Genomic DNA, 21,271 nt, shown 5'->3' on the forward strand with positions numbered 1-21,271 from the left:
GTGACTGTGTGTGGGTGTGTGTGTGTGTACTCCCTTTCGTGGGCCTGTCTGTGTGGTGTGTGACGAGCGTTCGTGGCTGTGTGTGTCCCTGTTTGTGCACGTGTTGGGTGTGTGTGTGTGGTATTGTGTCGTATGGGGTTGTGTTGCTGTGTGTGTGTGTGTGTGTGTGGGTGACGTGTTGTGGGTGGGACTGTGGGTCGCTGTGCTGTGTGTGTGTGTGTGCCCCCCCACTGGTTGGTGGTGTCGGTCGTTGTGTGTGTGTTGTAGTGTCGTGTGTGTGTGTGCTGTGTCGGGTGTGTGTGTGGGTGTGTGTGTGTGGTGTGTGAGTGTGGGAAAAGTGTGGTGTGTTGACTGTGTCTGTGTGTGTGTGGTGTGGTCTGTGTGTGGTGTGTGTGTGTGGACTGTGTGTGTTTGTGTGTGTGGTGTGTGTGTGTGTGTGTGTTGTGTCTGTGTGTGGGCTGTGTGTTTGTGTGTGTGTGGTGGTGTGTGTGGGTAGCTGTGTGTGTGTGTTGTTAAGTGTCGTGGTGTGCGTGTGTGTGGGTAGTGTGTGAGACTGTGTGTGCTGGTGTTTGTGGGTGTCATGGTGCCGTGATGGGTGTGTGTGTGTGTGGTGTGACTGGTGTGTGTGTGTGTGGTGCTGTGTGTGGGTGTGTGTGGTCTGTGTTTGTGTGTGGCTGCCATGTGTGTGTGGTTGTGTCTGTGGTGTGTGTGTGTTGAATGTGTTTGTGGGTGTGGTGTGTGTGAGTGGTGTATGTGTTTGTGTGGTTTGTGTGGTGTGTGTGTGTGTTGTGTGTGTGTGGTAGTTGTGTGTGTTGTGTCTGTGTGTGCTGTGTGTGGTGTGTGTGGTTGTGTGTGTGTGTGTGTGGTGTGTGGTGTGTGTGTGTGTGTGTGTGTGTGGAATCTGTGGTGTGGTGTGTGGTGTGGTGTCTGTGTGTGTGTGTGTGTGTGTGTGTGTGTGTGTGTGTGTGTGGGTGTGTGTGTGTGTGTGTGTGGGTGGACTGTGTGTGTTGTGTGGGAGAGGCGAGGGAGTGTGTGGTGTGTGTGTGTGTGTGGTGAGGTGGTGTGTGTGTGTGTGTGTGTGTGTGTGTGTGTGTGTGTGTGTGTGTGTGTGTGTGTGTGTGTGTTTGGAATGACAACTGTTGGTCTCACACTAATGTTGAAAATTTTGGACTGATGTTTTAATGTTTCTGAAAGAAGTCTCTTCATGGGCTGCATTTATCCAAACAAAAACAAAAAAAAACTATAAAAAAACATTCTAAATAATATAAAAAATCAAAATCACCTATTATCATAATATTATAAGCACAGAACAACAGTTGTGCTGCACGATATTTTTGTGGAAACTGTGACTCATTTTATTTTTCAGGATTCACAGATGAATGAAAGTTCAAAAGAACAGCATGTATTTGAAATGTAACATTATAAATGTATTTACTGTTACTTTTCGTCAGTTTATTGCATCCCTGATGAATAAAAGTATCAGAAAACATTTGAACTGTAGCGTATCTTCACATCATGATGTTCAAACGCTCCTTTAAATAAAATGACATTATTTAATGTAAATGAATATATCCTGAAGAGTAATTAGAAAGTTTTAACTGAAAATGCCACTAATGAGCCGTTCTTCAGACGTGTGTTTGCTCAAACATCTGCGTGAGGATGAGGAAGCTGTTTGTCTGTTTTTCTTTCCCTTTACCTTGAAAATGTTGCCTTGGCATCTACAACTTATCATTTCTTCATTTAAACAGTCAAATGTCTTTACTTAGTACATGCAAACTGTTGTGTCTCTCATGCTTATCTCTCGGAGATCAATCTGGTGTCGGATGTGAACTCCGGCTGTACGGTGGACATGCAGGTGAACCGCGGAGGAACTAAAGTGGTCAGGTGTGTTCTTTCAGTGTCACCAAGATACTTTTTACACGCTTAATTAGTATTTATTTTTATAAATTCAATTTGGGGGGGGGGGGGGGGGTTGTTCTTTCCAATTGTAGTTAACAGTCTGTTTTTTTTTTTTTTTAGTTTTTTTTTAGTTTTTTTTATGTCTGTATAGTTATTATTATTTTTTTTTATTTGTCATTTTTATTTCAGGGATTTTTTTTGTTTGTTTTTATTTTAGTTAACATTTTAATTTTTTGTATATGTCTGTATAGTTTTTATTAATATTTTGAAAAATGTAAATTTTTATAATTTTTTTTTTAAATATATATTTTAGTTAAAGTTTTAGTGTTTTTGTAAATTTTTTTTTATTTACTATTTTTAAAAATATGTCCATATAGTTTTTATTAATATTTTGAATTATTTTTATTTCGGGGATTTTATTTCAGTTAATATTTAAGCTTTTTTTGTTAATTTTGTTATACGTCTGTAGTTTTTTATTAATATTTTAAAGAATTTTTATTTTTATAATTTCAGGTTTTTAATTTTAGTTAAAGGTTTAGTGTGTTTATTTATTTATATATTTTTTAGAATTTGTCTGTATAGTTTTTATTAATATTTTATATAGTTTTTATTTTTTATAATTTCAGGTTGTTTTATTTTATTTAGCATTTTAGCTTTTTTTTTTTCTTTTTTTTTTATATGCCTATAGTTTTTATTAATATTTTGAATTATTTATATTTTTTATAATTTCAGGGGTTTTATTTTAGTTAAAGTTTTAGTGTTTTTGTTCATTTTGTTTAAAAAAATGTGACTATATATTTTTAATTAATATTTTGAAGTTTCAGTTTTATTATTTTAGTTAAAGTTTTAGTGTTTTGTTAATTTTTTAATTTTCAAAAATATCTATATTGTTTTTTATATTTTGATTTTTTTTTATTTCTATAATTTAATGTTTTTTTCCTATTTTATTTAATTAATTTATTTTTGTTTTGTGCATTTTTTTAAATGTTTTTTAAAATATGTCTATATAGTTTTTAAGTTGAAATGTTGGCAAATAGCTGAAATAAAAAGATTTTATATATATATATATATATATACACAGACTGATCAGATTTCTCCGGCGTTTCAGCCTGACAGAAATGAGTTGTGAGGTGTTTTCAGTGTTAATGTGTGTTCAGAGTAGAAACACGATCCATCAGCTGGTGTGTTTTGATGGTTTTTAGTGCATGTATGAAGTCAGTGTGTAGAAAATCACATTAACTAGCAACATCCTCCTCTAACTAACCACAGACTAACACAGTACTGTCCTCCTGTGATGTTAGTGAAAGTCTGCAGCAGCAGCTGTTTTCTGTGCGTGGCGTGTGATTCGAGCCGCTGTATTAATAAAGCTCATCTTAATGAAAACACTGCGGCTGTAATGAAATAACCTACACTACATAATTCACTTCCTCTCTGCCCCTCTCTCCTCCACACACCCACAACATCCCAAAAACACACAGATTATTAACAACACCCTCACCAAATAAGCAGACATCTTATACTAGTTTAATAAAAGCCACTATTAATAGTGTGTGTGTGTGTGCAGATGAGCTGTACCGGCCCTTTAAGAAACACACACTCACACACACTTACAGTCTCTTCTGCCAGTTTATCTGATCAAAAATACAGTAAAATTTTTTAAATATTATTATAATGTAAAAAAGCCCTTCTAAACTGTAAATCTCATTTCTAAAATCAAATCTATATCTTCAACCAAATCATTACTCCAGTCTTCAGAGTCACATGATCTTCAGAAATCATTCTGATGTCTCTGTGTTCGTCGCTGCAGATCGTTCAGGCCTGATTTCGGCGTTTTCAGGTGAGGGGGGGCCTGGATTTTCGTGTCTTTGAACTACGGCTCCGTTCCCAGCCCAAACTCAACCCACTACATAACCAAGCCATCTGCATGAACCACGAACTACGTCCCCATCCCCAACTCCAACCCTCTCCATTCCCATCTACAACTTCTGCAGCAAACCCTGGGTGGGTGCGTTGAGGCCGAGTCCGAGCCCTCACTGAGTGACACAAACACAAGGTCAGTCTGAGTCTGTTAGTGAAGCTCGACAAAACACTGAAACAAAAAAAAAATAAAATAAAACACAAACTAAAAAACAAATAAATAATAATAATATATAATTAAGAATAAATAATTATAAACAACAACAGACCCAACTAATATAATAATAATAATATAATAATAACATAAGCAATAATAATAATAAATAAAGCCAATGCCAACAATACCCCATACACTTCAAAGTTTAATGAATCTCCAATAATAATAATAATAATAATAAATAAAAAAATAATAAATAATAAATAATCAATAATAATAATAATAATAATAATAATAAAAATAATAAATAATCAATAATCGATAATAATAATAATGACAATAATAATAATAATAAATAATCAAAAATAATAATAATAATAATAATAATAATAAATGTGTTGATTTTTCTCAGATTATATATATGGTTTTGTTTAAACCTCCAATTTTATTTAATATAGATCATAAATATTTATCTTCCCAATTACGAAAAAAGAGATAAAGACCATATTTAATTACAGGGTTATTAAAATTAAAATTAAAACTAAAACCTTATATAATAAAATATAAAAAAATATTAAACTTGTTTTATTTTTATCGGTTTTAATTTGTTTTATATGCCAAAATAACTCAAACTAAAACTGAAATAAAAAATTAGTAAGAAATACATAAACATATATATATATATATATATATAATTTTAGCGCTTGAAATCAAATAAACATTAACAGCATAATAAAAATATAAAAATCTTACTTGTTTTATTTTTTATCGCTTCTCATTTTTGTTTTAAATACCAAAATAACTGAAACTGTAAGAACTACATAGACATGTTTAATATAAAAAAAGTATTTAGGCATGAGCCAAAATGTAATTTAGGTCCATATAATAATTACATATCTATTATAATTTTTACTATAAAAAATACTATAAATTAATAAAACCCACACTGATTTAGCATCAACAGTCAATAAAACTAGTTAGTTTGTATACCGCAAGCTAACATCATTTTTCTTGTAATCTTTTGTATGCAGAGTATTATTTACTTTCAGACAAACTGAATAAATCCAAACCAAATCAGAAACAACCTTAAATTTATCCTCAAATCAGTTCTCCGAGTCATATTCAGATTTGGTATACTGAATATAGACGGAAGATGATAAAAACAACAACGTGTTCTTTATAATAACGGATGATAAATGATGCTTCATGTGTTTGCAGTTCTCTCACATGATCAAACTCTACCAGACTCTGGGGCCAGAGAAGTTCCCGCTCAACGAGCAAACCTTCTTCCCCAACCACACGCAGATGGTGAGTCTCTGTTACCTGTTCATTACGAGCTCACCACAAAATCTGCTCGCCTTCAGGTCATCCCAGATGAAGACGAGGATGGAGAAATGTAGCGCTGCATCAGCGTCTCAGCAATGGATGTGAATGGGTGCCGTCAGAATGAGAGCTGATAAAAACATCACAATAATCCACAAGTAATCCACAGCACTCCAGTCCATCAGTTAACATCTGGAGAAGACAAAAGATGAAACACATCCAGCATTAAGACGTTTTTAACTCAAATATGAGTCCATAATAACACTTCCTCCAGTGCAGAAGTGCATCTCTTGTTGTCTCTGTGTTTGATGAATGCTCCTCAGTCTTTACACAGACGCACTTGTTATGTTCTTAAAGCTGCAGGATTTTCTTCTGAAATCAGATGTGTTTAATGCTGGTTTTTCATTGCTAAATGAACATCTGCATGTGAGTCTCAGGCCCTTATAAAATCATATTTAAGTTTATCACAAATATATATATTTTTAGGGCCCTATGAAATCCATTTAATTTTTTCCCAAGTTCCATTTTTTCCATTTTAAATTTTTTTTGTATTCCATTTTTTTTGTTTATATTTTTCTTGACTTCGTTTTAATGGTTAAATAAAATCTTAATAATTTTTTTCATTTTAATTTTCCGAATTTTTCTTTTAATGGTTAAATAAAATTTTAGTAATTGAAATGCACATTTAAATCATGAAACTTGCACAATTTAACAACAATTTATTAAAAGTTTATCACGGATATATTTTTTAGGGCCCTATGAAATCCATTTTATTTTTTCCCAAATTCCATTTTTTTCCATTTCCATTGCCATCTGTTGTTCTCTCACATAATTTTTCAAATCAAAAAATTAAATTCTTCTTGATTAAATTAAATCTTAATAAAATTAAATCCATCTGATTTTTCCAGTGAAAAAGTGCATCTCCTGTTGTTCTCTCACATATTTGTTTAGAGCTGTTTAAACGCTGCTTGATCTGTGCAGATTTCTCTCCCCTCCTGATTCACACCCAGAACACTTTTTCACTGGGAAGTGTTATTATAGGATTATGGACTCTATTATTTGAAGTTAAAAACATTCTTATGTTAGATTTGTTTCAGCTTTTGTCTTTCTCCAGATGTTCACTGATGGGACGTGGAGTGCTGTGGGATTACTTGTGGGATTATATCTGTGTTGTTTTCTATCAGCTCTCATTTCTGAACGGGTCACCCATTCACATCCATTGATGAGACACTGATGCAGTGCTACATTTCTACAAACCTGAAGAAGAAACACACTCATCTGCGTCTGGGATGAACTGAGGATGAGCACAGTTTCAGATAATGTTGATTTTTCCCAGAACCAATAACAAAAACAATATTATAAAAATATAAAACAGAGAAATTAAAAATCGATTGAAAATGGTCATCTGTCTCTCTCTCTCTCTCTCACACATCATACTGTCTCGTCTCCATCTCTCTCACACCACACACACACTCACAACACCACACACACCACACCCGAGCGTTCAGTGAGAGTCAGACGGGTCTGATCCGAGCAGGATGTTTGTGTTACAGACAGAATATTTACATGATCTACAAACACGCGCCGGCGGCTGAGACTCTAAAGCAGCAGCGACGCAGGAATGGAGCAGAAATCAAAAGATTACACGCTTGTCACGTCTGCTTCATATCTGTCAAACATCATCAGAAAATGCATTTTAGACGCACGCCGTCTTCAGCCTAGATGCAGAAAGGATGTGATCGGTCTACCGTTTATAATCTCTGCTTTAACGTAATACAAAAATACTAATCACAACTCCAATAGCTTATATCATAAACAGCAAGAAGGAGGGAATCATTTCTCTGCATTTCTCGACTCATAAATAGATACTGAACCGTATAAATCTGCCACACGCACATAAACAACAGCAGGCTTCCGTATCAATGAAATCATGTTTAAAAAGCAGCACATCACTATAAAAGAGCAGGGTTTTATTGCGATCGTGTTTAATCAGGTTAATGCGGGCGGCTCCGTGTGACTCGACGGGGCTGATGTTCCGGCGGTTCTGATGCGCTTCAGGGGTCGGTGGTGTTGATGGTGAGCTTGTCGCGGGTGTTCGTGCCTCGGTACCAGCTGCAGTAGCCCTCCTTCTGCTGGATGCAGGCGTAGTGGCGCCACTGATGGCCCGGGTAGCTGAAGTGTGGAGACAGCATGTCTGTCCACAGGCACTCGTTCTTGGACGTGACGAAGCAGGGCAGGTAGTAGCACGGCTTGATCTGCAGACACAGGACGGATGAGCGTTTATTCCTCATGCAGAACAGCTCTGAACACGTGTTTTATGTTTCCAGGTGTGTGATGAATGCAGAACCCAACGCGCTTTACACAGACGCACTTGTTATGTTCTCAAAGATGCAGGTTTTCTTTTGAAATCTGATGTATTTAATGCTGGTTTTTCATTGCTAATTGAAAGCACATCTAATTCATTAAAATCATGAAACTTGCACAGTTAAACAACAATTTATTAAAAGATTATCAAAAATATATATTTTTAGGGTGCTTGGAAACCCATTTAAATTTTCCCCCAAATTCCATTTTTTCCATTTTCATTTCTTAGGGTGCTTGGAAACCCATTTAAATTTCACCCCAAATTACACCATTTCCATTTTACATTTTTTTCTTGACTTCGTTTTAATGGTTAAATTAAATCTTAAAAAAAATAAAAAAAAATTGTTTCAATTTTTCAAAATTTGGTTTTAATGGTTAAATAAAATTTTAGTAATTGAAATGCACGTCTAATTCATTAAAATCATGAAACTTGCACAATTAAACAACAATTTATTAAAAGTTTAGCAAAATATATATATTTTTAGGGCCATATGAAACCCATTTAATTTTTCCCCAAATTCCATTTTTTCCATTTAAATCTTTTCTTTGTATTCCATTTTTTTCTGTTTTAATTTTTCTTGATTAAATTAAATCTTAATAATCAAAAAGAAATCTATAACTAATTAAAAGCAATCAAAAAAAACAAAACAAAACAACAATCTAAAAAAAAAAATTACAAAAATCATATTTTTAGGGCTCCTGTGAAATCTCTTATTTTTCCACAAATTCTCTTCAAATAAGTCCATTATTAAGGCTCAAATAAAATTTTAATAATCAAAAAACATGTCTAATTAATTGCAATTACAAAACATACAATTTAACAACAATTTCTTAAACATTTGACAAAAATTTAATTTTTTTTTTTTCATTTTTTTTCACAAATTCTGTTGTTTTTATGTGTGTGTGTCCCAAATAAATTTTTTTCCATAATTTTTTGTTTTGTTTTGTTTTAATGGTTAACATCATTTTTTTTACTAATCAAAAAGCATTTAAAATTTATTTGAATTTATGAAACTTATGCAATTTAACAACATCTAAAAATGTTTAAAAATCTAATTTTTTTTAAAATAAATTCCCTTTTTATTTTACCCCCCAAATTTAGCATTTTAAATTCCATTTTAATAGTTAAAATACATTTTAATAATCACAAAGCATGTCTAATTATTGAACAAATAATTCTTTAAAACGTTAAAAAAATTTTTCATAAATTCTGTGTTTGTTTGAGTTTGTTTAGTCTAACAAACTCAAACGAGCGCGTGTCCGTTACCCATGATCCCTCAGCACATCGGCGCTCAGATCAGAGTCCAGACCGGCTGCCAAACATCTGGTTTCGCTCTTCAGAGGATTATGGGATGGCAGCTGCTCGTTGTGAGCATAGTTAGCGAGCGTCAGACGATGAGAATAGCACTCACCCTGCAGTCGCAGCCCAGCTGATAGCGATGGTTCATGCCCTTCTTCTGCGCCAGAGACAGACGCTCCCATCGCTCGTTGAAGTTACACAGACCCGTGTACAGCTTCCCGTCGTGAACACGGCCTGCACACACAGACAGAACACACGATGACATAAGCGATCACCATTGATGTTCACTCGAATTACACCCCGACTATCCACATTTAACTGTTTGTGACTTATTATCTCCAACAGAAACAGGCATCAGAATCAACACTCTTCTCACACGCTTCGCTCCGATGCTGCTCGCGCCTCACATGATGACAGACAAACATCTCTTTATGCTTCGCTGTGTTTCTGGATGCAGAACCATTAATGGGCCAAAAAAAGCCACTGTGACTCTAGCGGCACTGACTGAAAACTAAAACAGAATCCAAAAGCTAATATAATAAAATCAATAAAATATTCATTGTATAATTACATTACATTATATATAAAAATTATATATATATAGCGAGAGAGATGAGAGAAAAATATTAAAAAAAAACAATGAGTGAGTTTTATTCCTAGTTTTTAAACATTAGGCATTATGTGTTTTTTAAAATACAAAATGTTTCATGCACTGTATTTTCAGAATTTAAAAATATAAACTATGTAAAAATTATATATATATATATAAAATATATTTTATATAAAGTATATTTAAATATTTTAATAAATATTAATAATCTATATCTATAAATTTATATTATATAAAATAATTATATATTATATATAATATATAAATATAATGTATAATTTTTATTGTGTAAATGTATAAAAAAAAATATATAAAAACAAATATAATAAAAAATATACAAAAACAATAAAATATATCATACATTAAAAAAACAATAAAAAAATAAACATCATATAAAATAACAAAAAAATCACGAAACTTGCAAAATTTAACAACAAAACAACAAAATATTAAAAAAAATAACAAAAATATATATATTTTTAGGGCCCTTGGAAAACCCATTTAATGTTTTCCCCAAATTCCATTTTTTCCATTTTCATTTCTTCATATTCAAATATTTTTAAACAAAATCTTAAAAAAAATAAAAAAAAATTGTTTCAATCTTAAAAAAATAAATAATAAATAAAATAAAATTGTTTACATTTTTCAAAATTTGGTTTTAATGGTTAAATAAAATTTTAGTAATTGAAATGCACATCTAATTCATTAAAATCATGAAACTTGCACAATTTAACAAAGATTTATTAAAAGTTTATCAAAAATATATATATTTTTAGGGCCCTATAAGACCCATAAAATATTTTCCCAAATTCCATTTTTTCCATTTAAATTTTTTCTTTGTATTCCATTTTTTTCTGTTTTAATTTTTCTTGATTAAATTAAATCTTAATAATCAAAAAGCATGTCTAATTAATTGCAATCATTCAAAAACTCAAACAAACAAAAATTAACATAAAAAAAAAAAAAAAACAAAAATCATAATTCTAATGCTAAATCTAATAAACTATTTTACTCAACCGCAAATTCTCTTCAAATAAGTCCATTATTAAGGCTCAAATTAAATTTTAATAATCATATATCATACATTAAAAAAAGCATCATTATATATATATATATAACTTATTATAGTTATATAATACACACTTTCATTTGTATCTTTACACAGAAATCTTGGAATTTTAAATCAAGCTATTTTTAATGTCAAAAACATCATATGATATCAATAAATAGATAATATGCATCAAAGAGAGCCAAATAGAAATAAGAGAGAGAGAGAGAGAAAGAGAGAATGCATCGTTCTCCATTTATTATTATTATATATTTATGCTGGCTATTAGCACTCATATCAGTCCAGCACTGATGTGATTTGTGGTGTGTCTTGTGTGATAATTAGTTAATGAACACCAGTATAATACTAGAGAGATAAAAGACCATTAAAATAACACCAATGATTAAGATAACGAGAGAGAGATGATGATGATGATGCTGATGATGATGGTGATGAAGGTCCGGCTCTCACCTGTGATCAGATACTGGTATTTGTTGATGTCGAACTTGACTCCGCACATGCTCTCGAAGTTGTGTGTGTAGACGTACTGCACGTGCTGGATCTTCTCGAAGCCCTTGTACATCTGCAGCACACAAAACACACACACACTGAGGAATCACGGGATCTGCGTCTGTGCAGGAAGGACTGAAGGTGTGTGTGTGTGTGTGTGATGCACTGACCTTCATCTGTTTGACGGTGTAGCGCAGGGTGCCAAACGGACCGTCGTCCAGCAGCTTCTTCCCCACTATTTTAGCTCTGATCACTGCAGACACACACACAGAGACCCTCGGTTCATGAAGAGCACAACACACACCACAGCAAGGCATCATGGGAGCATCAAAACTAAGGCTGCACTGATAAAATAATCCTAGAATGCATTGTGACGAGCGGAATAAAACATCCACGCTGGTCAGAACTGGAGAAATGCATTATTAAATATGCTTTTTATTGATTAAAAACAACTCAAATCATATTATGAATGCATTTAAAAGATATAATATAATATAATAATATTTAAAATTAATTTAATTTAAGTTCAATTTATTTTTTAATATTATATTTTTAAATATAAAATTTTTCATATACTTTAAATGTATTTTTTTATTTAAATATATATATATATATATATATATATATATAGTTTAATAAATTGATTTTTTAAAAGTATATTTTGTATGAAATATTCAATATATTTTAATATGTCTTTATAGTAAAATAATATTTATTTAAGTTTAAGCGATATTATATTTCAGTTTAAAATAAATAAATGAAGTTACGGTTAGAAATGATGAGTAGCTGAAATAAAAATAATATAATAATATTTCAAGTTAATTTAAACTTCATTTTTATTTTTTAATATTATTTTTTTAAATATTACATTTTTCATATACTTTAAATGTATTTTCTGAATTTAAATATATAAAGTTTAATAAATTGATTATTTAAAAATATATTTTGTATAAGATATTCTATTTTAATATGTCTTTATAGTTCTTATTATTTATTTTAGTTTAAGCTATATTAGTGTTTCAGTTTAAAAAAAGTAAATGAAGTTACGGTTAGAAATGATGAGTAGCTGAAATTAAAATAATATAATATTTCAAATTAATTTAAAGTTAATTTTATTTTTTAATATTATATTTTTAAATATTACATTTTCCATATATTTTAAATGTATTTTCTGAATTTAAATACATAAATTTATTTAAAAATTGATTTTTAAAAAAATATATTTTGTATAAAATATAATTTTTTTAGAATATGTCTTTATAGTTCTTATTGCTTGTTTTAATTTGAGCTATATTAGTGTTTCAATTTAAAATAAATAAATGATTTTATGGTTAGAAATGATGAGTAATAAGTTTTTATATATGTATAATATATATAAAACAATATAAAATAAAATACATATATATAGTTTTAGTATGAGAGCAGGTTTGTGTAAGTGTGTGTGAAGTGTGTGTCGCTGCTGTTTGGACAGAAGCTGGTGTCGTGAGGAACTAGATTGCTTCCTCAGAGACGCAGCAGAATGAGGTCGTGTCAATACGAGCAGCTTCTCTCCCAGAATCCCCTGCAGCTCTTCCCATCGTGACCCAAAAGTTCACCCAATGCTGCTCTTTCACACACTTCAGGATCCAAAAAAGGGGAAGCATCACCCAGATCCATCTCCTATGAGTTATTATTGTGTAAAGCATTAATAATAACACATTATTATTTGAAATAAAATAAATGTTAACTGAAATAAATTTAAATGAATAAAAAAACTTTTATTTCAGCTAGTTGCAAATGAAACACTTGTCATTTTCTCTTAGTTTTAACCTGAAATAAAAATGAATATGAATTATACAGATAAAAAAAATTAAAATACTAATAAAAATGGCAAAAACACACAAAAATAAATTAACTAAACTTTAGCTAAAATTAAAAATGCAAAACATAAAAAACTACTCCAAAATATTAATCTAAAGCATTTATAAAAAATAAAAAAAACATAATAATAGAAATGATAAAAACAAAATTATTTTTAAAAAAATCTAAAATTTAAATAGAATTAATAAGAAAATGCAAAACTTAAAAAAAATTAAAATTAATTCAAAATATTAATAAAAATAATTTAATTAATTCTATACCTCTAAAGTTTTTATTAGTTAGTATTTTGATGTTAATTTATTAATGCATTATTAAAATCAAAGGTTTTATGTGTTAATATTATTTATGGACCTGAGCTAACAGCTAACATGAGCTAGCGTTAACAAAGATGAATAAATACTGCAGCACATGTGTTGCTCATTGTCAGGTGATGCATTAACTAACTGCTGTGATAAAAGACTCACGTCTCAGTGAAGCGCATTCGTGTTTCTCGGCTGCTAATAGGTTCGACCCTGAGGTCGGCTCCGGGGTTCAAAGGTCGCGTCATTGAACTCCAGTGTGAGCGTGTGGAGCTGTGCTCTGATTGGCTGAGCCTCGGCTGACTCCTCACTGATCTGAATGTTCATGAAACCCGATTCCAGGCTCAGACCGCGAGACTACTGTACTCTGTGTCCGGCCCTCGCGGCTATATTTAAGAGCGTAAGCCCCGTGAACCACAGATAAAGCCCGTATAACTCATGCATATTCATCTGACTTACATTTCAGAAACTAGGAGGCCGATCTGAGAGAGAAATGGGTTAACACACAAAGATCCTCCTCTGCAGACCTGACAAACTCACTCAGGAATCACTCTCCACTTTGATTAGATCTAAATCTGCTCACAGAATTTTTCTCATTTCTTTTTGCTGAAGATGCTAGTTAATGTTTTCACGTTGGACTAAAACTTCCTGGCTGCTCACACAACTTCACAAAAACGTTTCTGATTATTTTTTCACACCTGGTTACAGTGTTCCCAATCATAATGCATAAAATTACTGATACATTTCTCGTTATGCTATATTACTACCAAAGCCCTGGATTTAATCATTTTAACTTATTTTCTTTCCATCAGCACAGGTTTTATATGCCTTTTGTATATCTAAGTTTCTGAGTGAATATTGACAAAATGATCCACAAATAATGTTTTTTCACTCAAAAACTAAATATTGGTAAAATTATCCACAAACATTGCCAAAATGATCCTATAATTATGCATTTTTTCACTCAAAAACTAAATATTTTGCCAAAATGATCAGAAAATAATGATTTTTTTTTTACTCAAAAAACTAAATATTTTGCCAAAATTATCCACAAGTAATGTTTTTTCACTCAAAAACTAAATATTGCTAAAATTATCTACAAATATTACCAAAATTATCAGAAAATAATGCATTTTTTCACTCAAAAAACTAAATATTTTGCCGAAAATATCCACAAATAATGTTTTTTTTTTTTACTCAAAAACTAATAATGGCAAAATTATCCACAAATATTGCCAAAATGTTCCTATAATTATGCATTTTTTCACAAAAAACTAAATATTTTGCCAAAATTATTCACGAATAATGTTTTTTTTTCACTCAAAAACTAATAATGTCAAAATTATCATAAAATAATATTTTTTTTTCACTCAAAAACTGAACATTAACAAAAATATCCACAAATATTGTCAAAATAATCCCCAATATTGCTTTTTTCAATCAAAAACCATCTATTTTGCCATAATTATCCACAAAAAATTCCAAAATAATCCACAATAATGCTTTTTTTCACTCAAAAACTGAACATTACCAAAATTATCCAAAATAATGCTTTTTACACTAAAAAGTCTATTTTGCCAAAATCATCCACAAATCATACAAAAAATTATCCATATAAATTTTTTTGTCAATAATGCACTGTTTTGCCATTATTATACACAAATAATGCTTTTTCCACTCAAAAACTGAACATTGCCAAAATTATCCACATATATATTTTTTCACTCAGAAATTGATAACTGATGAAACGATCCACAAATAATACCTTTTTCACTCAAAAACTGAGGCGCATGATCACTCGGTTCCAAAAAGAAACACAAAACCGGTGTTAACTGAAACAAAACAATTTAACAAAGACTGAGTCCGATATTCGGTGAGAGATTACAAGCAATTCTTTAAAAAGCTGGTCATTTTTGACCGGGAAGGCACAGAAACGGGAGCGAGCTGTGATTGTTCATGTATGTTAGAGTCTGTGCTCCTCGCCCCATCTCCACGTCAGATGGGAACCAGACCTCCGCTGGCGGGATAGAGAGTCAATAGAGCGCCTCAGTTGCCTTCAAAAGCGCTGCCAACTGGTGCTACATGCAGATCGGCGCCGCTAAACTCATCCTGGAGGCCAGAAGCTTGCTCTGCGATGGCTATAGCGCAGCTGGAAGCGCATGTTTACTGTGTGGATGTGCGTCTGGCGCTGAAGCCGTGATGCGTTTTCACACTTTTTTGCTTTCAGTCTCACATTTGCGCATTAGTGATTCATCTCCCGTGAGTTGATTACAGAGCGTGAGGTGCTTAAACACATGAGTCATCTTCCGCCCGGACGCTTTGAAGTTAAATAAAGAGACGAGCCATCCACCCCCCTCCGGAGCGTCCCATCGGACCGGGACCGTCATCTGAGACACTCGTCCTAAAGCTTAAAGCAGGCGCCGAGAAAAAAGTTACGGGAACCAAAACTATGCAGCTGAAGCAGCAAAATATAAGATTTTTTTTTTATTACATGTTTGTTACATTTATACTTAACCTGTATTTATTATTTAATGCATGTTTGAATAAATCTGTCAAGAAAACTAGGTTTAATTATAGTTTTATTATTAAAAATTTGATATAAAATGCCTCGTGCGCAGCTTAAACTCAAATTGAATTCACAAATTGAATTTATTAATTCATTATTAAATAAGCATTATTTTCGGTTTCAGTTTTTGGCTGAATGGAAACTTTAATTTCAGATATAAATGTTTATATTTAAAAAATAAATTGAAATAGAAACATAATCATATCATGAAAAAGTATAAAAACTATTTAAATGTTTGCATACAACTCGGGTTTTATTTAAGTGTTGATTATTAAATAAATGTGATTATTTAATTGATTATTAAATAAGCATTATTTTCGGTTTAAGTTTTTGGCTGAATGGAAACTTTAATTTCGGATTTAAATGTTTATATTTCCACAATGAATTGAAATAGAAACATAATCATATCATGAAAAAGTATAAAAACAATTTAAATGTTTGCATACTACTCAGGTTTTATTTGATTGTTGATTATTAAATAAATGTGATTAATTAATCGATTATTAAATAAGCATCATTTTCGGTTTCAGTTTTTGGCTAAATTAACATTTTATTTAAAAAAAAAAAATGAAACATTTTGAAAGAAATTTCAGCATTAAAAATGTATGGTTTCAGACGAAATATTTATAGCTAGAAGAAATAAATATTTTGTTAAATATATGCACTCTATTACATATTCTTTATATATTTACTTAACCAGATGTCTGTAGTGAAAACAGATTTTTATTACAGCTGCCATTTAAATGTTTATATATTTCAACAACAAATATTATTTTGTTATTTTATTCGCATGTTGGTTATTAAATACATTTAATTTAATTTGTTTTAAGCTCTAATTTCAGTTTCCGTAAAAATACATGAATCTAAAATTGTATAAAAATAAATACATAAACATAAACACATGAAAAACATTTCTGTGCATCATTAATGTAGAAACGCTGACTTGAGTGTCTGGCCTCGTATAGATGTGAAGCGTATGTTCTACAGCACTGCTATCCTCAACGGCTCTTTGTTACCCAGCAGCCATCAGTCCATCTGATGCCCCTCGAAATATGTTACACATGGCAGCAGAAAGCAAAGTACTAGCGGAGGAAGTCTGGCGAGCGGCCAGCGATTCAGACACGCTCACAATAGCTGCAGTCTTCGCCTTTCATACAGCATGGATACCAGCACAAAGCCAAAGTCACATTTTATGGGACATCTCAATATCTAGTTTATCCACAAACACATCATCAGTATGCGAGTCATACGTGGCCTCTTAACCAGACGCTCCGGCTCGGGTTTCCGCGCTCATGAAACGGGATTTTGTGGGTGTCACGATGAGTGCAGCGGATGAGGAAACCCGGCGAGAAAACCCTTAAATACATTCGCTAAATGAATACACACAAACATCACAAACCAACATATACAATCGACAGATAATAAATAAAGGTGAAAAAACAATTATAAAGAACGATTATAAAACGAGAATTTGACCAGGAAGGTGTCTTATTGCATTTCAGTAAAATAATTTCAAGTTGACGGATGTTTTTTTTCATTGTTCATTAGTTGTTTGCATCAAGAATGCTAACTATAGCATTTTAAAAATCGCTCTAAAGGTCGATTGATAGCTGGACAATAACTCTAATTCTTTAAGAATAGCGACGTCCACACTAACTCCATTTGATAAATAATAAAACACTAACAGCCAATCACAATCCATCCTGCTTTAAAGAGCTCAACCGATTAAAGTGACAGAGAACAAAACTGTGCGCGCTTATAATAAACAGAACGTTATCATTCGCTAATATTGTTATCATTATAGTTATTGCTCGCGGGAGGAACAGTATCGTTGGAATCACTTTCAGAGCATTTTTTCTAGCTAGAGAATGGTGAAAACGGTGACAGCCAATCAGAATCCAGTATGTAAAGTTCCAACATTTAAAGCGACGGAAAACAAAACGGCGTGCTTATAATAAACACAATATTATCGGCCGCTATTATAGTTATCGTTCTCAGGAGGAACAATGTCGTTGGAATCACTTTCAGATTGTTTTTAATTTTTTCTGGTTTAAGAATGAAAAAAAAAAAAAAAACATTGTCAGCCAATCAGAATCCATTCTGCTTTAAAGTGCGCACTATACCGATAACGACACAAAACGAAATCATTGCAATAATTTTCTGAGCGTTTTTATTCCAGCAGATGAATGATAAAAACAGTGACAGCCAATCAGAATCCAGTATGTATAGTTCCAGCATTTAAAGCGACGGGAAACAAAACGGCGTGCTTATAATAAACACAATGTTATCGTACGCTATTATAGTTATCGTTCTCAGGAGGAACAATGTCGTTGGAATCACTTTCAGAGCGTTTTTAATTCTTTTTGGTTTAAGAATGATAAAAAAACATTGTCAGCCAATCAGAATCCATCCTGCTTTAAAATGCGCACTATACCGATAACGACACGGAACGAAATCGTTGGAATAATTTTCTGAGCGTTTTTATTCCAGCAGATGAACGATAAAAAGAGCGACAGCCAATCAGAATCCAGTATGTATAGTTCCAGCATTTAAAGCGACGGAAAACAAAACGGCGTGCTTATAATAAACACAATGTTACCGGCCGTTATTATAGTTATTGTTCTCAGGAGGAACAATGTCGTTGGAATCACTTTCAGAGCATTTTTATTTTTTTTTCTGGTTTAAGCATGATTAAAAAAAAACATTGTCAGCCAATCAGAATCCATTCTGCTTTAAGGTGCGCACTATACCGATAACGACACGGAACAAAATCGTTGGAATAATTTTCTTAGCGTTTTTATTCCAGCAGATGAATGATAAAAATGGTGACAGCCAATCAGAATCCAGTATGTATAGTTCCAGCATTTAAAACGATGGAAAACAAAACGGCATTCTTATAATAAACACAATGTTATCGTACGCTATTATAGTTATCGTTCTCAGGAGGAACAATGTCGTTGGAATCACTTTCAGAGCGTTTTTAAATTTTTTCTGGTTTAAGAATGATAAAAAAAAACATTGTCAGCCAATCAGAATCCATCCTGCTTTAAGGTGCGCACTATACTGATAACGACACGGAACGAAATCGTTGGAATAATTTCGTTTTTAAGTGCGCATTGCAATTATGTTGAACGAACGCAACTGCAGTGCACTTAGAATAAATAGAACATTATCGTCAATTGATGTGGATGCAAATTTAGTTATCGTTCTTGGAATGAACTCTATTATTGGAAGTGTGTACTGCAAGTATGTTGACTACGTAACTGCAGCGAGTGCTTAGAACAGACAGAACCTTATCCGTCGTTGGTGTGGATGCAAATATAGCTATCATTACCCTTATATTTAGCATGAACGGATCTGAAGTCTTTTTTATTCGGCTAATGGACTCACAGACTGCGGTCTGAGCAGCACTGCACTCAGTCTTAGTGGTTCTCTGCTGGTTTCTACCATCTTCCAGGGCAGTTGTGCTGCTGTGATTCAGATGTATTACTGCGGTGGTCCTGAACTCATCACATCATCTCCATCATTCACCAACCTGCTCCATTTAACCCTTCAGAGCACCATCAACCCACCCGATTAACTCTTTGTTACTAGGAATATCTATCCTGAAGAAAACTCACGTTTATTTTTCCAGTATGACAGAGGAAAAAGGAACAGTGTGGAAAAACACCATCGGTGTTCTTGCGCTTTTGTTGCCATGGATACCGCGAACTCTTTCTTCGCTCGGGTACCAGCGAACTTTCCGCGTCTCGGGTTTGAGTCAAAGCGCGCATGTGACGCACTTGACTTTTGATTGTTTCTATTTGATCGTCTGTTCATGTGCAGCTACAACGAATCAAATGGGAAACGAAGTGCGTTACATAATGCGCGAGCCATACTGTCATCAAACGCGTGCATTATGAATAACTCATGCTCACACACACACACACACGCTTCTTACCGATGTCGGAGTGACAGTACGCGTCCTGTGGATGAGACATCGCGCATGAACACGCGTCCGACGCCTGGTACATCAGACAGATGAGAGAGAACAGGAGGAACGCGAGCACAACGCAAGACTTCATTCTGAAAGGAACGCGGTGCTGTCAGACTGGAACGCGCCTCGCGTGCACACTGCTCTAGAGCGCTCCCGACGCCAAGTACATATAGTGCGCCCGCGGGAGCGTCACGAGCGAGCGACCAATAACAGCGCGCGCCGATTAACATTACAGGCGCATGACGTAATGGAAGTGACCTCATAATTATGTTTTTTTTTTTTTGAGGTTTGCTTCACTATGATTTTTTTTTTTTTGAGGTTTGCTTCAGCAGACTCGCGTTCCCACTATGAGGCGGCAGATTGAGGAGGAAAATTGAGTCTTTGTGGAAAGAGCGCATGGATAACATGTTATGACACTGTGGATTTAGGGCTAAATTTATCAAAACCCACCCCAAAAGAATCTCAGGGACTTTTCAGTTCATCTGCAATACCAGTCTAAAGTTTCTTTGTTATGGAAAATATTAATAATAAAGGAACGCAAATAGAAGTCATGCAATTATGTAGAAACTATAAAAAAGTGCATTTCTCATATGGCAAATATATATAGGTTTAGTTTAGGGTAATTTTGTTTCCATTTGCAGTTCCAGTTTTTTATTGATGATGAATGCTGTTTTTAAGTCTGGTGATGTACATACTCCTTCACTTCGCTCATGTTTTCCTTGTGGTTTGTATTAAATTCGTGTTGCACGATGACTTGTTTAACAGTAGACACCCAGAGTAAGTATTTCATCATTTTACAAATATTTTAATGCGATTATGTGAGATTCCGTCTGGCTTTCCAGTTGTGTTGATTCAGTTACTCAGAGTTTCTTTTGCTCTGTGATGGAAAGCTACAACTTAAACTGCTGTGTAAGTGCAGATCTGGAAGTGCCAGTGTAAGCCCAGTACACAGTCCCATGATCCTCCAGTGCGGCTCTGAACTAATAAATTGGAGAGATCGCAGGCCGAGAACCTCCTGCGCATCGGTCACTGCAGCTGAATGAGGACCGAGGAATCTTCACACAGTCTGCAGCATCACTTCGAGTCATTTCTTAGCATTTTTACTGTGTAATAGTGTAAAAACCATACATGCAAAAGTCAAGATATATGAAATATACCGTCTCAGATGTCTCTGTGTTAGTTATATCCATGCAAATGAGCGTTCATGAACATGAAATCTAGTGTGAGTGTGTTTTAACACATGCAGCATCTGAATGATGCTCTTCAGTGCACAAAGCTGCTACAGTATAGTGTTTATTAATATTTTGAATTCATTTTTAATATTTAGTGGTTGCATAGTTTTTGTTTTATAGTGTTTAATTGTGTTTTTTCATAGTTTATTTTTAATTTTAGTTAAATTTTTAGTTACTTTGTTGTGCTTAAGTATTTTTTTTATTTGCATA

General features: G+C 33.0%; 2 protein-coding genes across 2 annotated transcripts in view; one reads left to right on the forward strand and one right to left on the reverse strand.

Annotated features, from left to right (window-relative positions):
• The window catches only part of LOC109072693 (synapsin-3-like), a 50,521-nt gene that overhangs the window by 11,285 nt on the left and 17,965 nt on the right, over positions 1-21,271 (forward strand). The window contains 4 exon segments of the mRNA XM_042737382.1: positions 1,793-1,884; positions 3,707-3,804; positions 3,872-3,900; positions 5,192-5,281. Of these exon segments, the coding sequence (XP_042593316.1) occupies positions 1,793-1,884; positions 3,707-3,804; positions 3,872-3,900; positions 5,192-5,281 (309 nt within the window).
• On the reverse strand, positions 6,753-19,987 carry LOC109075550 (metalloproteinase inhibitor 3-like). Its single transcript, XM_042737374.1, has 5 exons — positions 19,794-19,987; positions 11,299-11,381; positions 11,090-11,201; positions 9,073-9,194; positions 6,753-7,551 (listed from the first exon to the last, which is right to left on the reverse strand). Exons 1-5 carry the CDS (start codon positions 19,915-19,917, stop codon positions 7,351-7,353), a joined length of 642 nt encoding a protein of 213 aa, XP_042593308.1. The 5' UTR covers positions 19,918-19,987; the 3' UTR covers positions 6,753-7,350.

The sequence above is a fragment of the Cyprinus carpio genome, chromosome A4 (genome assembly GCF_018340385.1).
Source record: "Cyprinus carpio isolate SPL01 chromosome A4, ASM1834038v1, whole genome shotgun sequence".
Classification (NCBI taxonomy): domain Eukaryota; kingdom Metazoa; phylum Chordata; class Actinopteri; order Cypriniformes; family Cyprinidae; genus Cyprinus; species Cyprinus carpio.

What these genes read in the sequence shown, in the direction of transcription:
- LOC109075550 (XM_042737374.1), bottom strand. Translation starts at nt 19,917, where the DNA reads ATGAAGTCTTGCGTTGTGCTCGCGTTCCTCCTGTTCTCTCTCATCTGT. An exon ending in ACACCGTCAAACAGATGAAG is followed by an intron (nt 11,202 to 11,298) that starts GTCAGTGCATCA and finishes TGTGTGCTGCAG; the next exon opens with ATGTACAAGGGCTTCGAGAA. An exon ending in ATACCAGTATCTGATCACAG is followed by an intron (nt 9,195 to 11,089) that starts GTGAGAGCCGGA and finishes CTGTGTGTGCAG; the next exon opens with GCCGTGTTCACGACGGGAAG.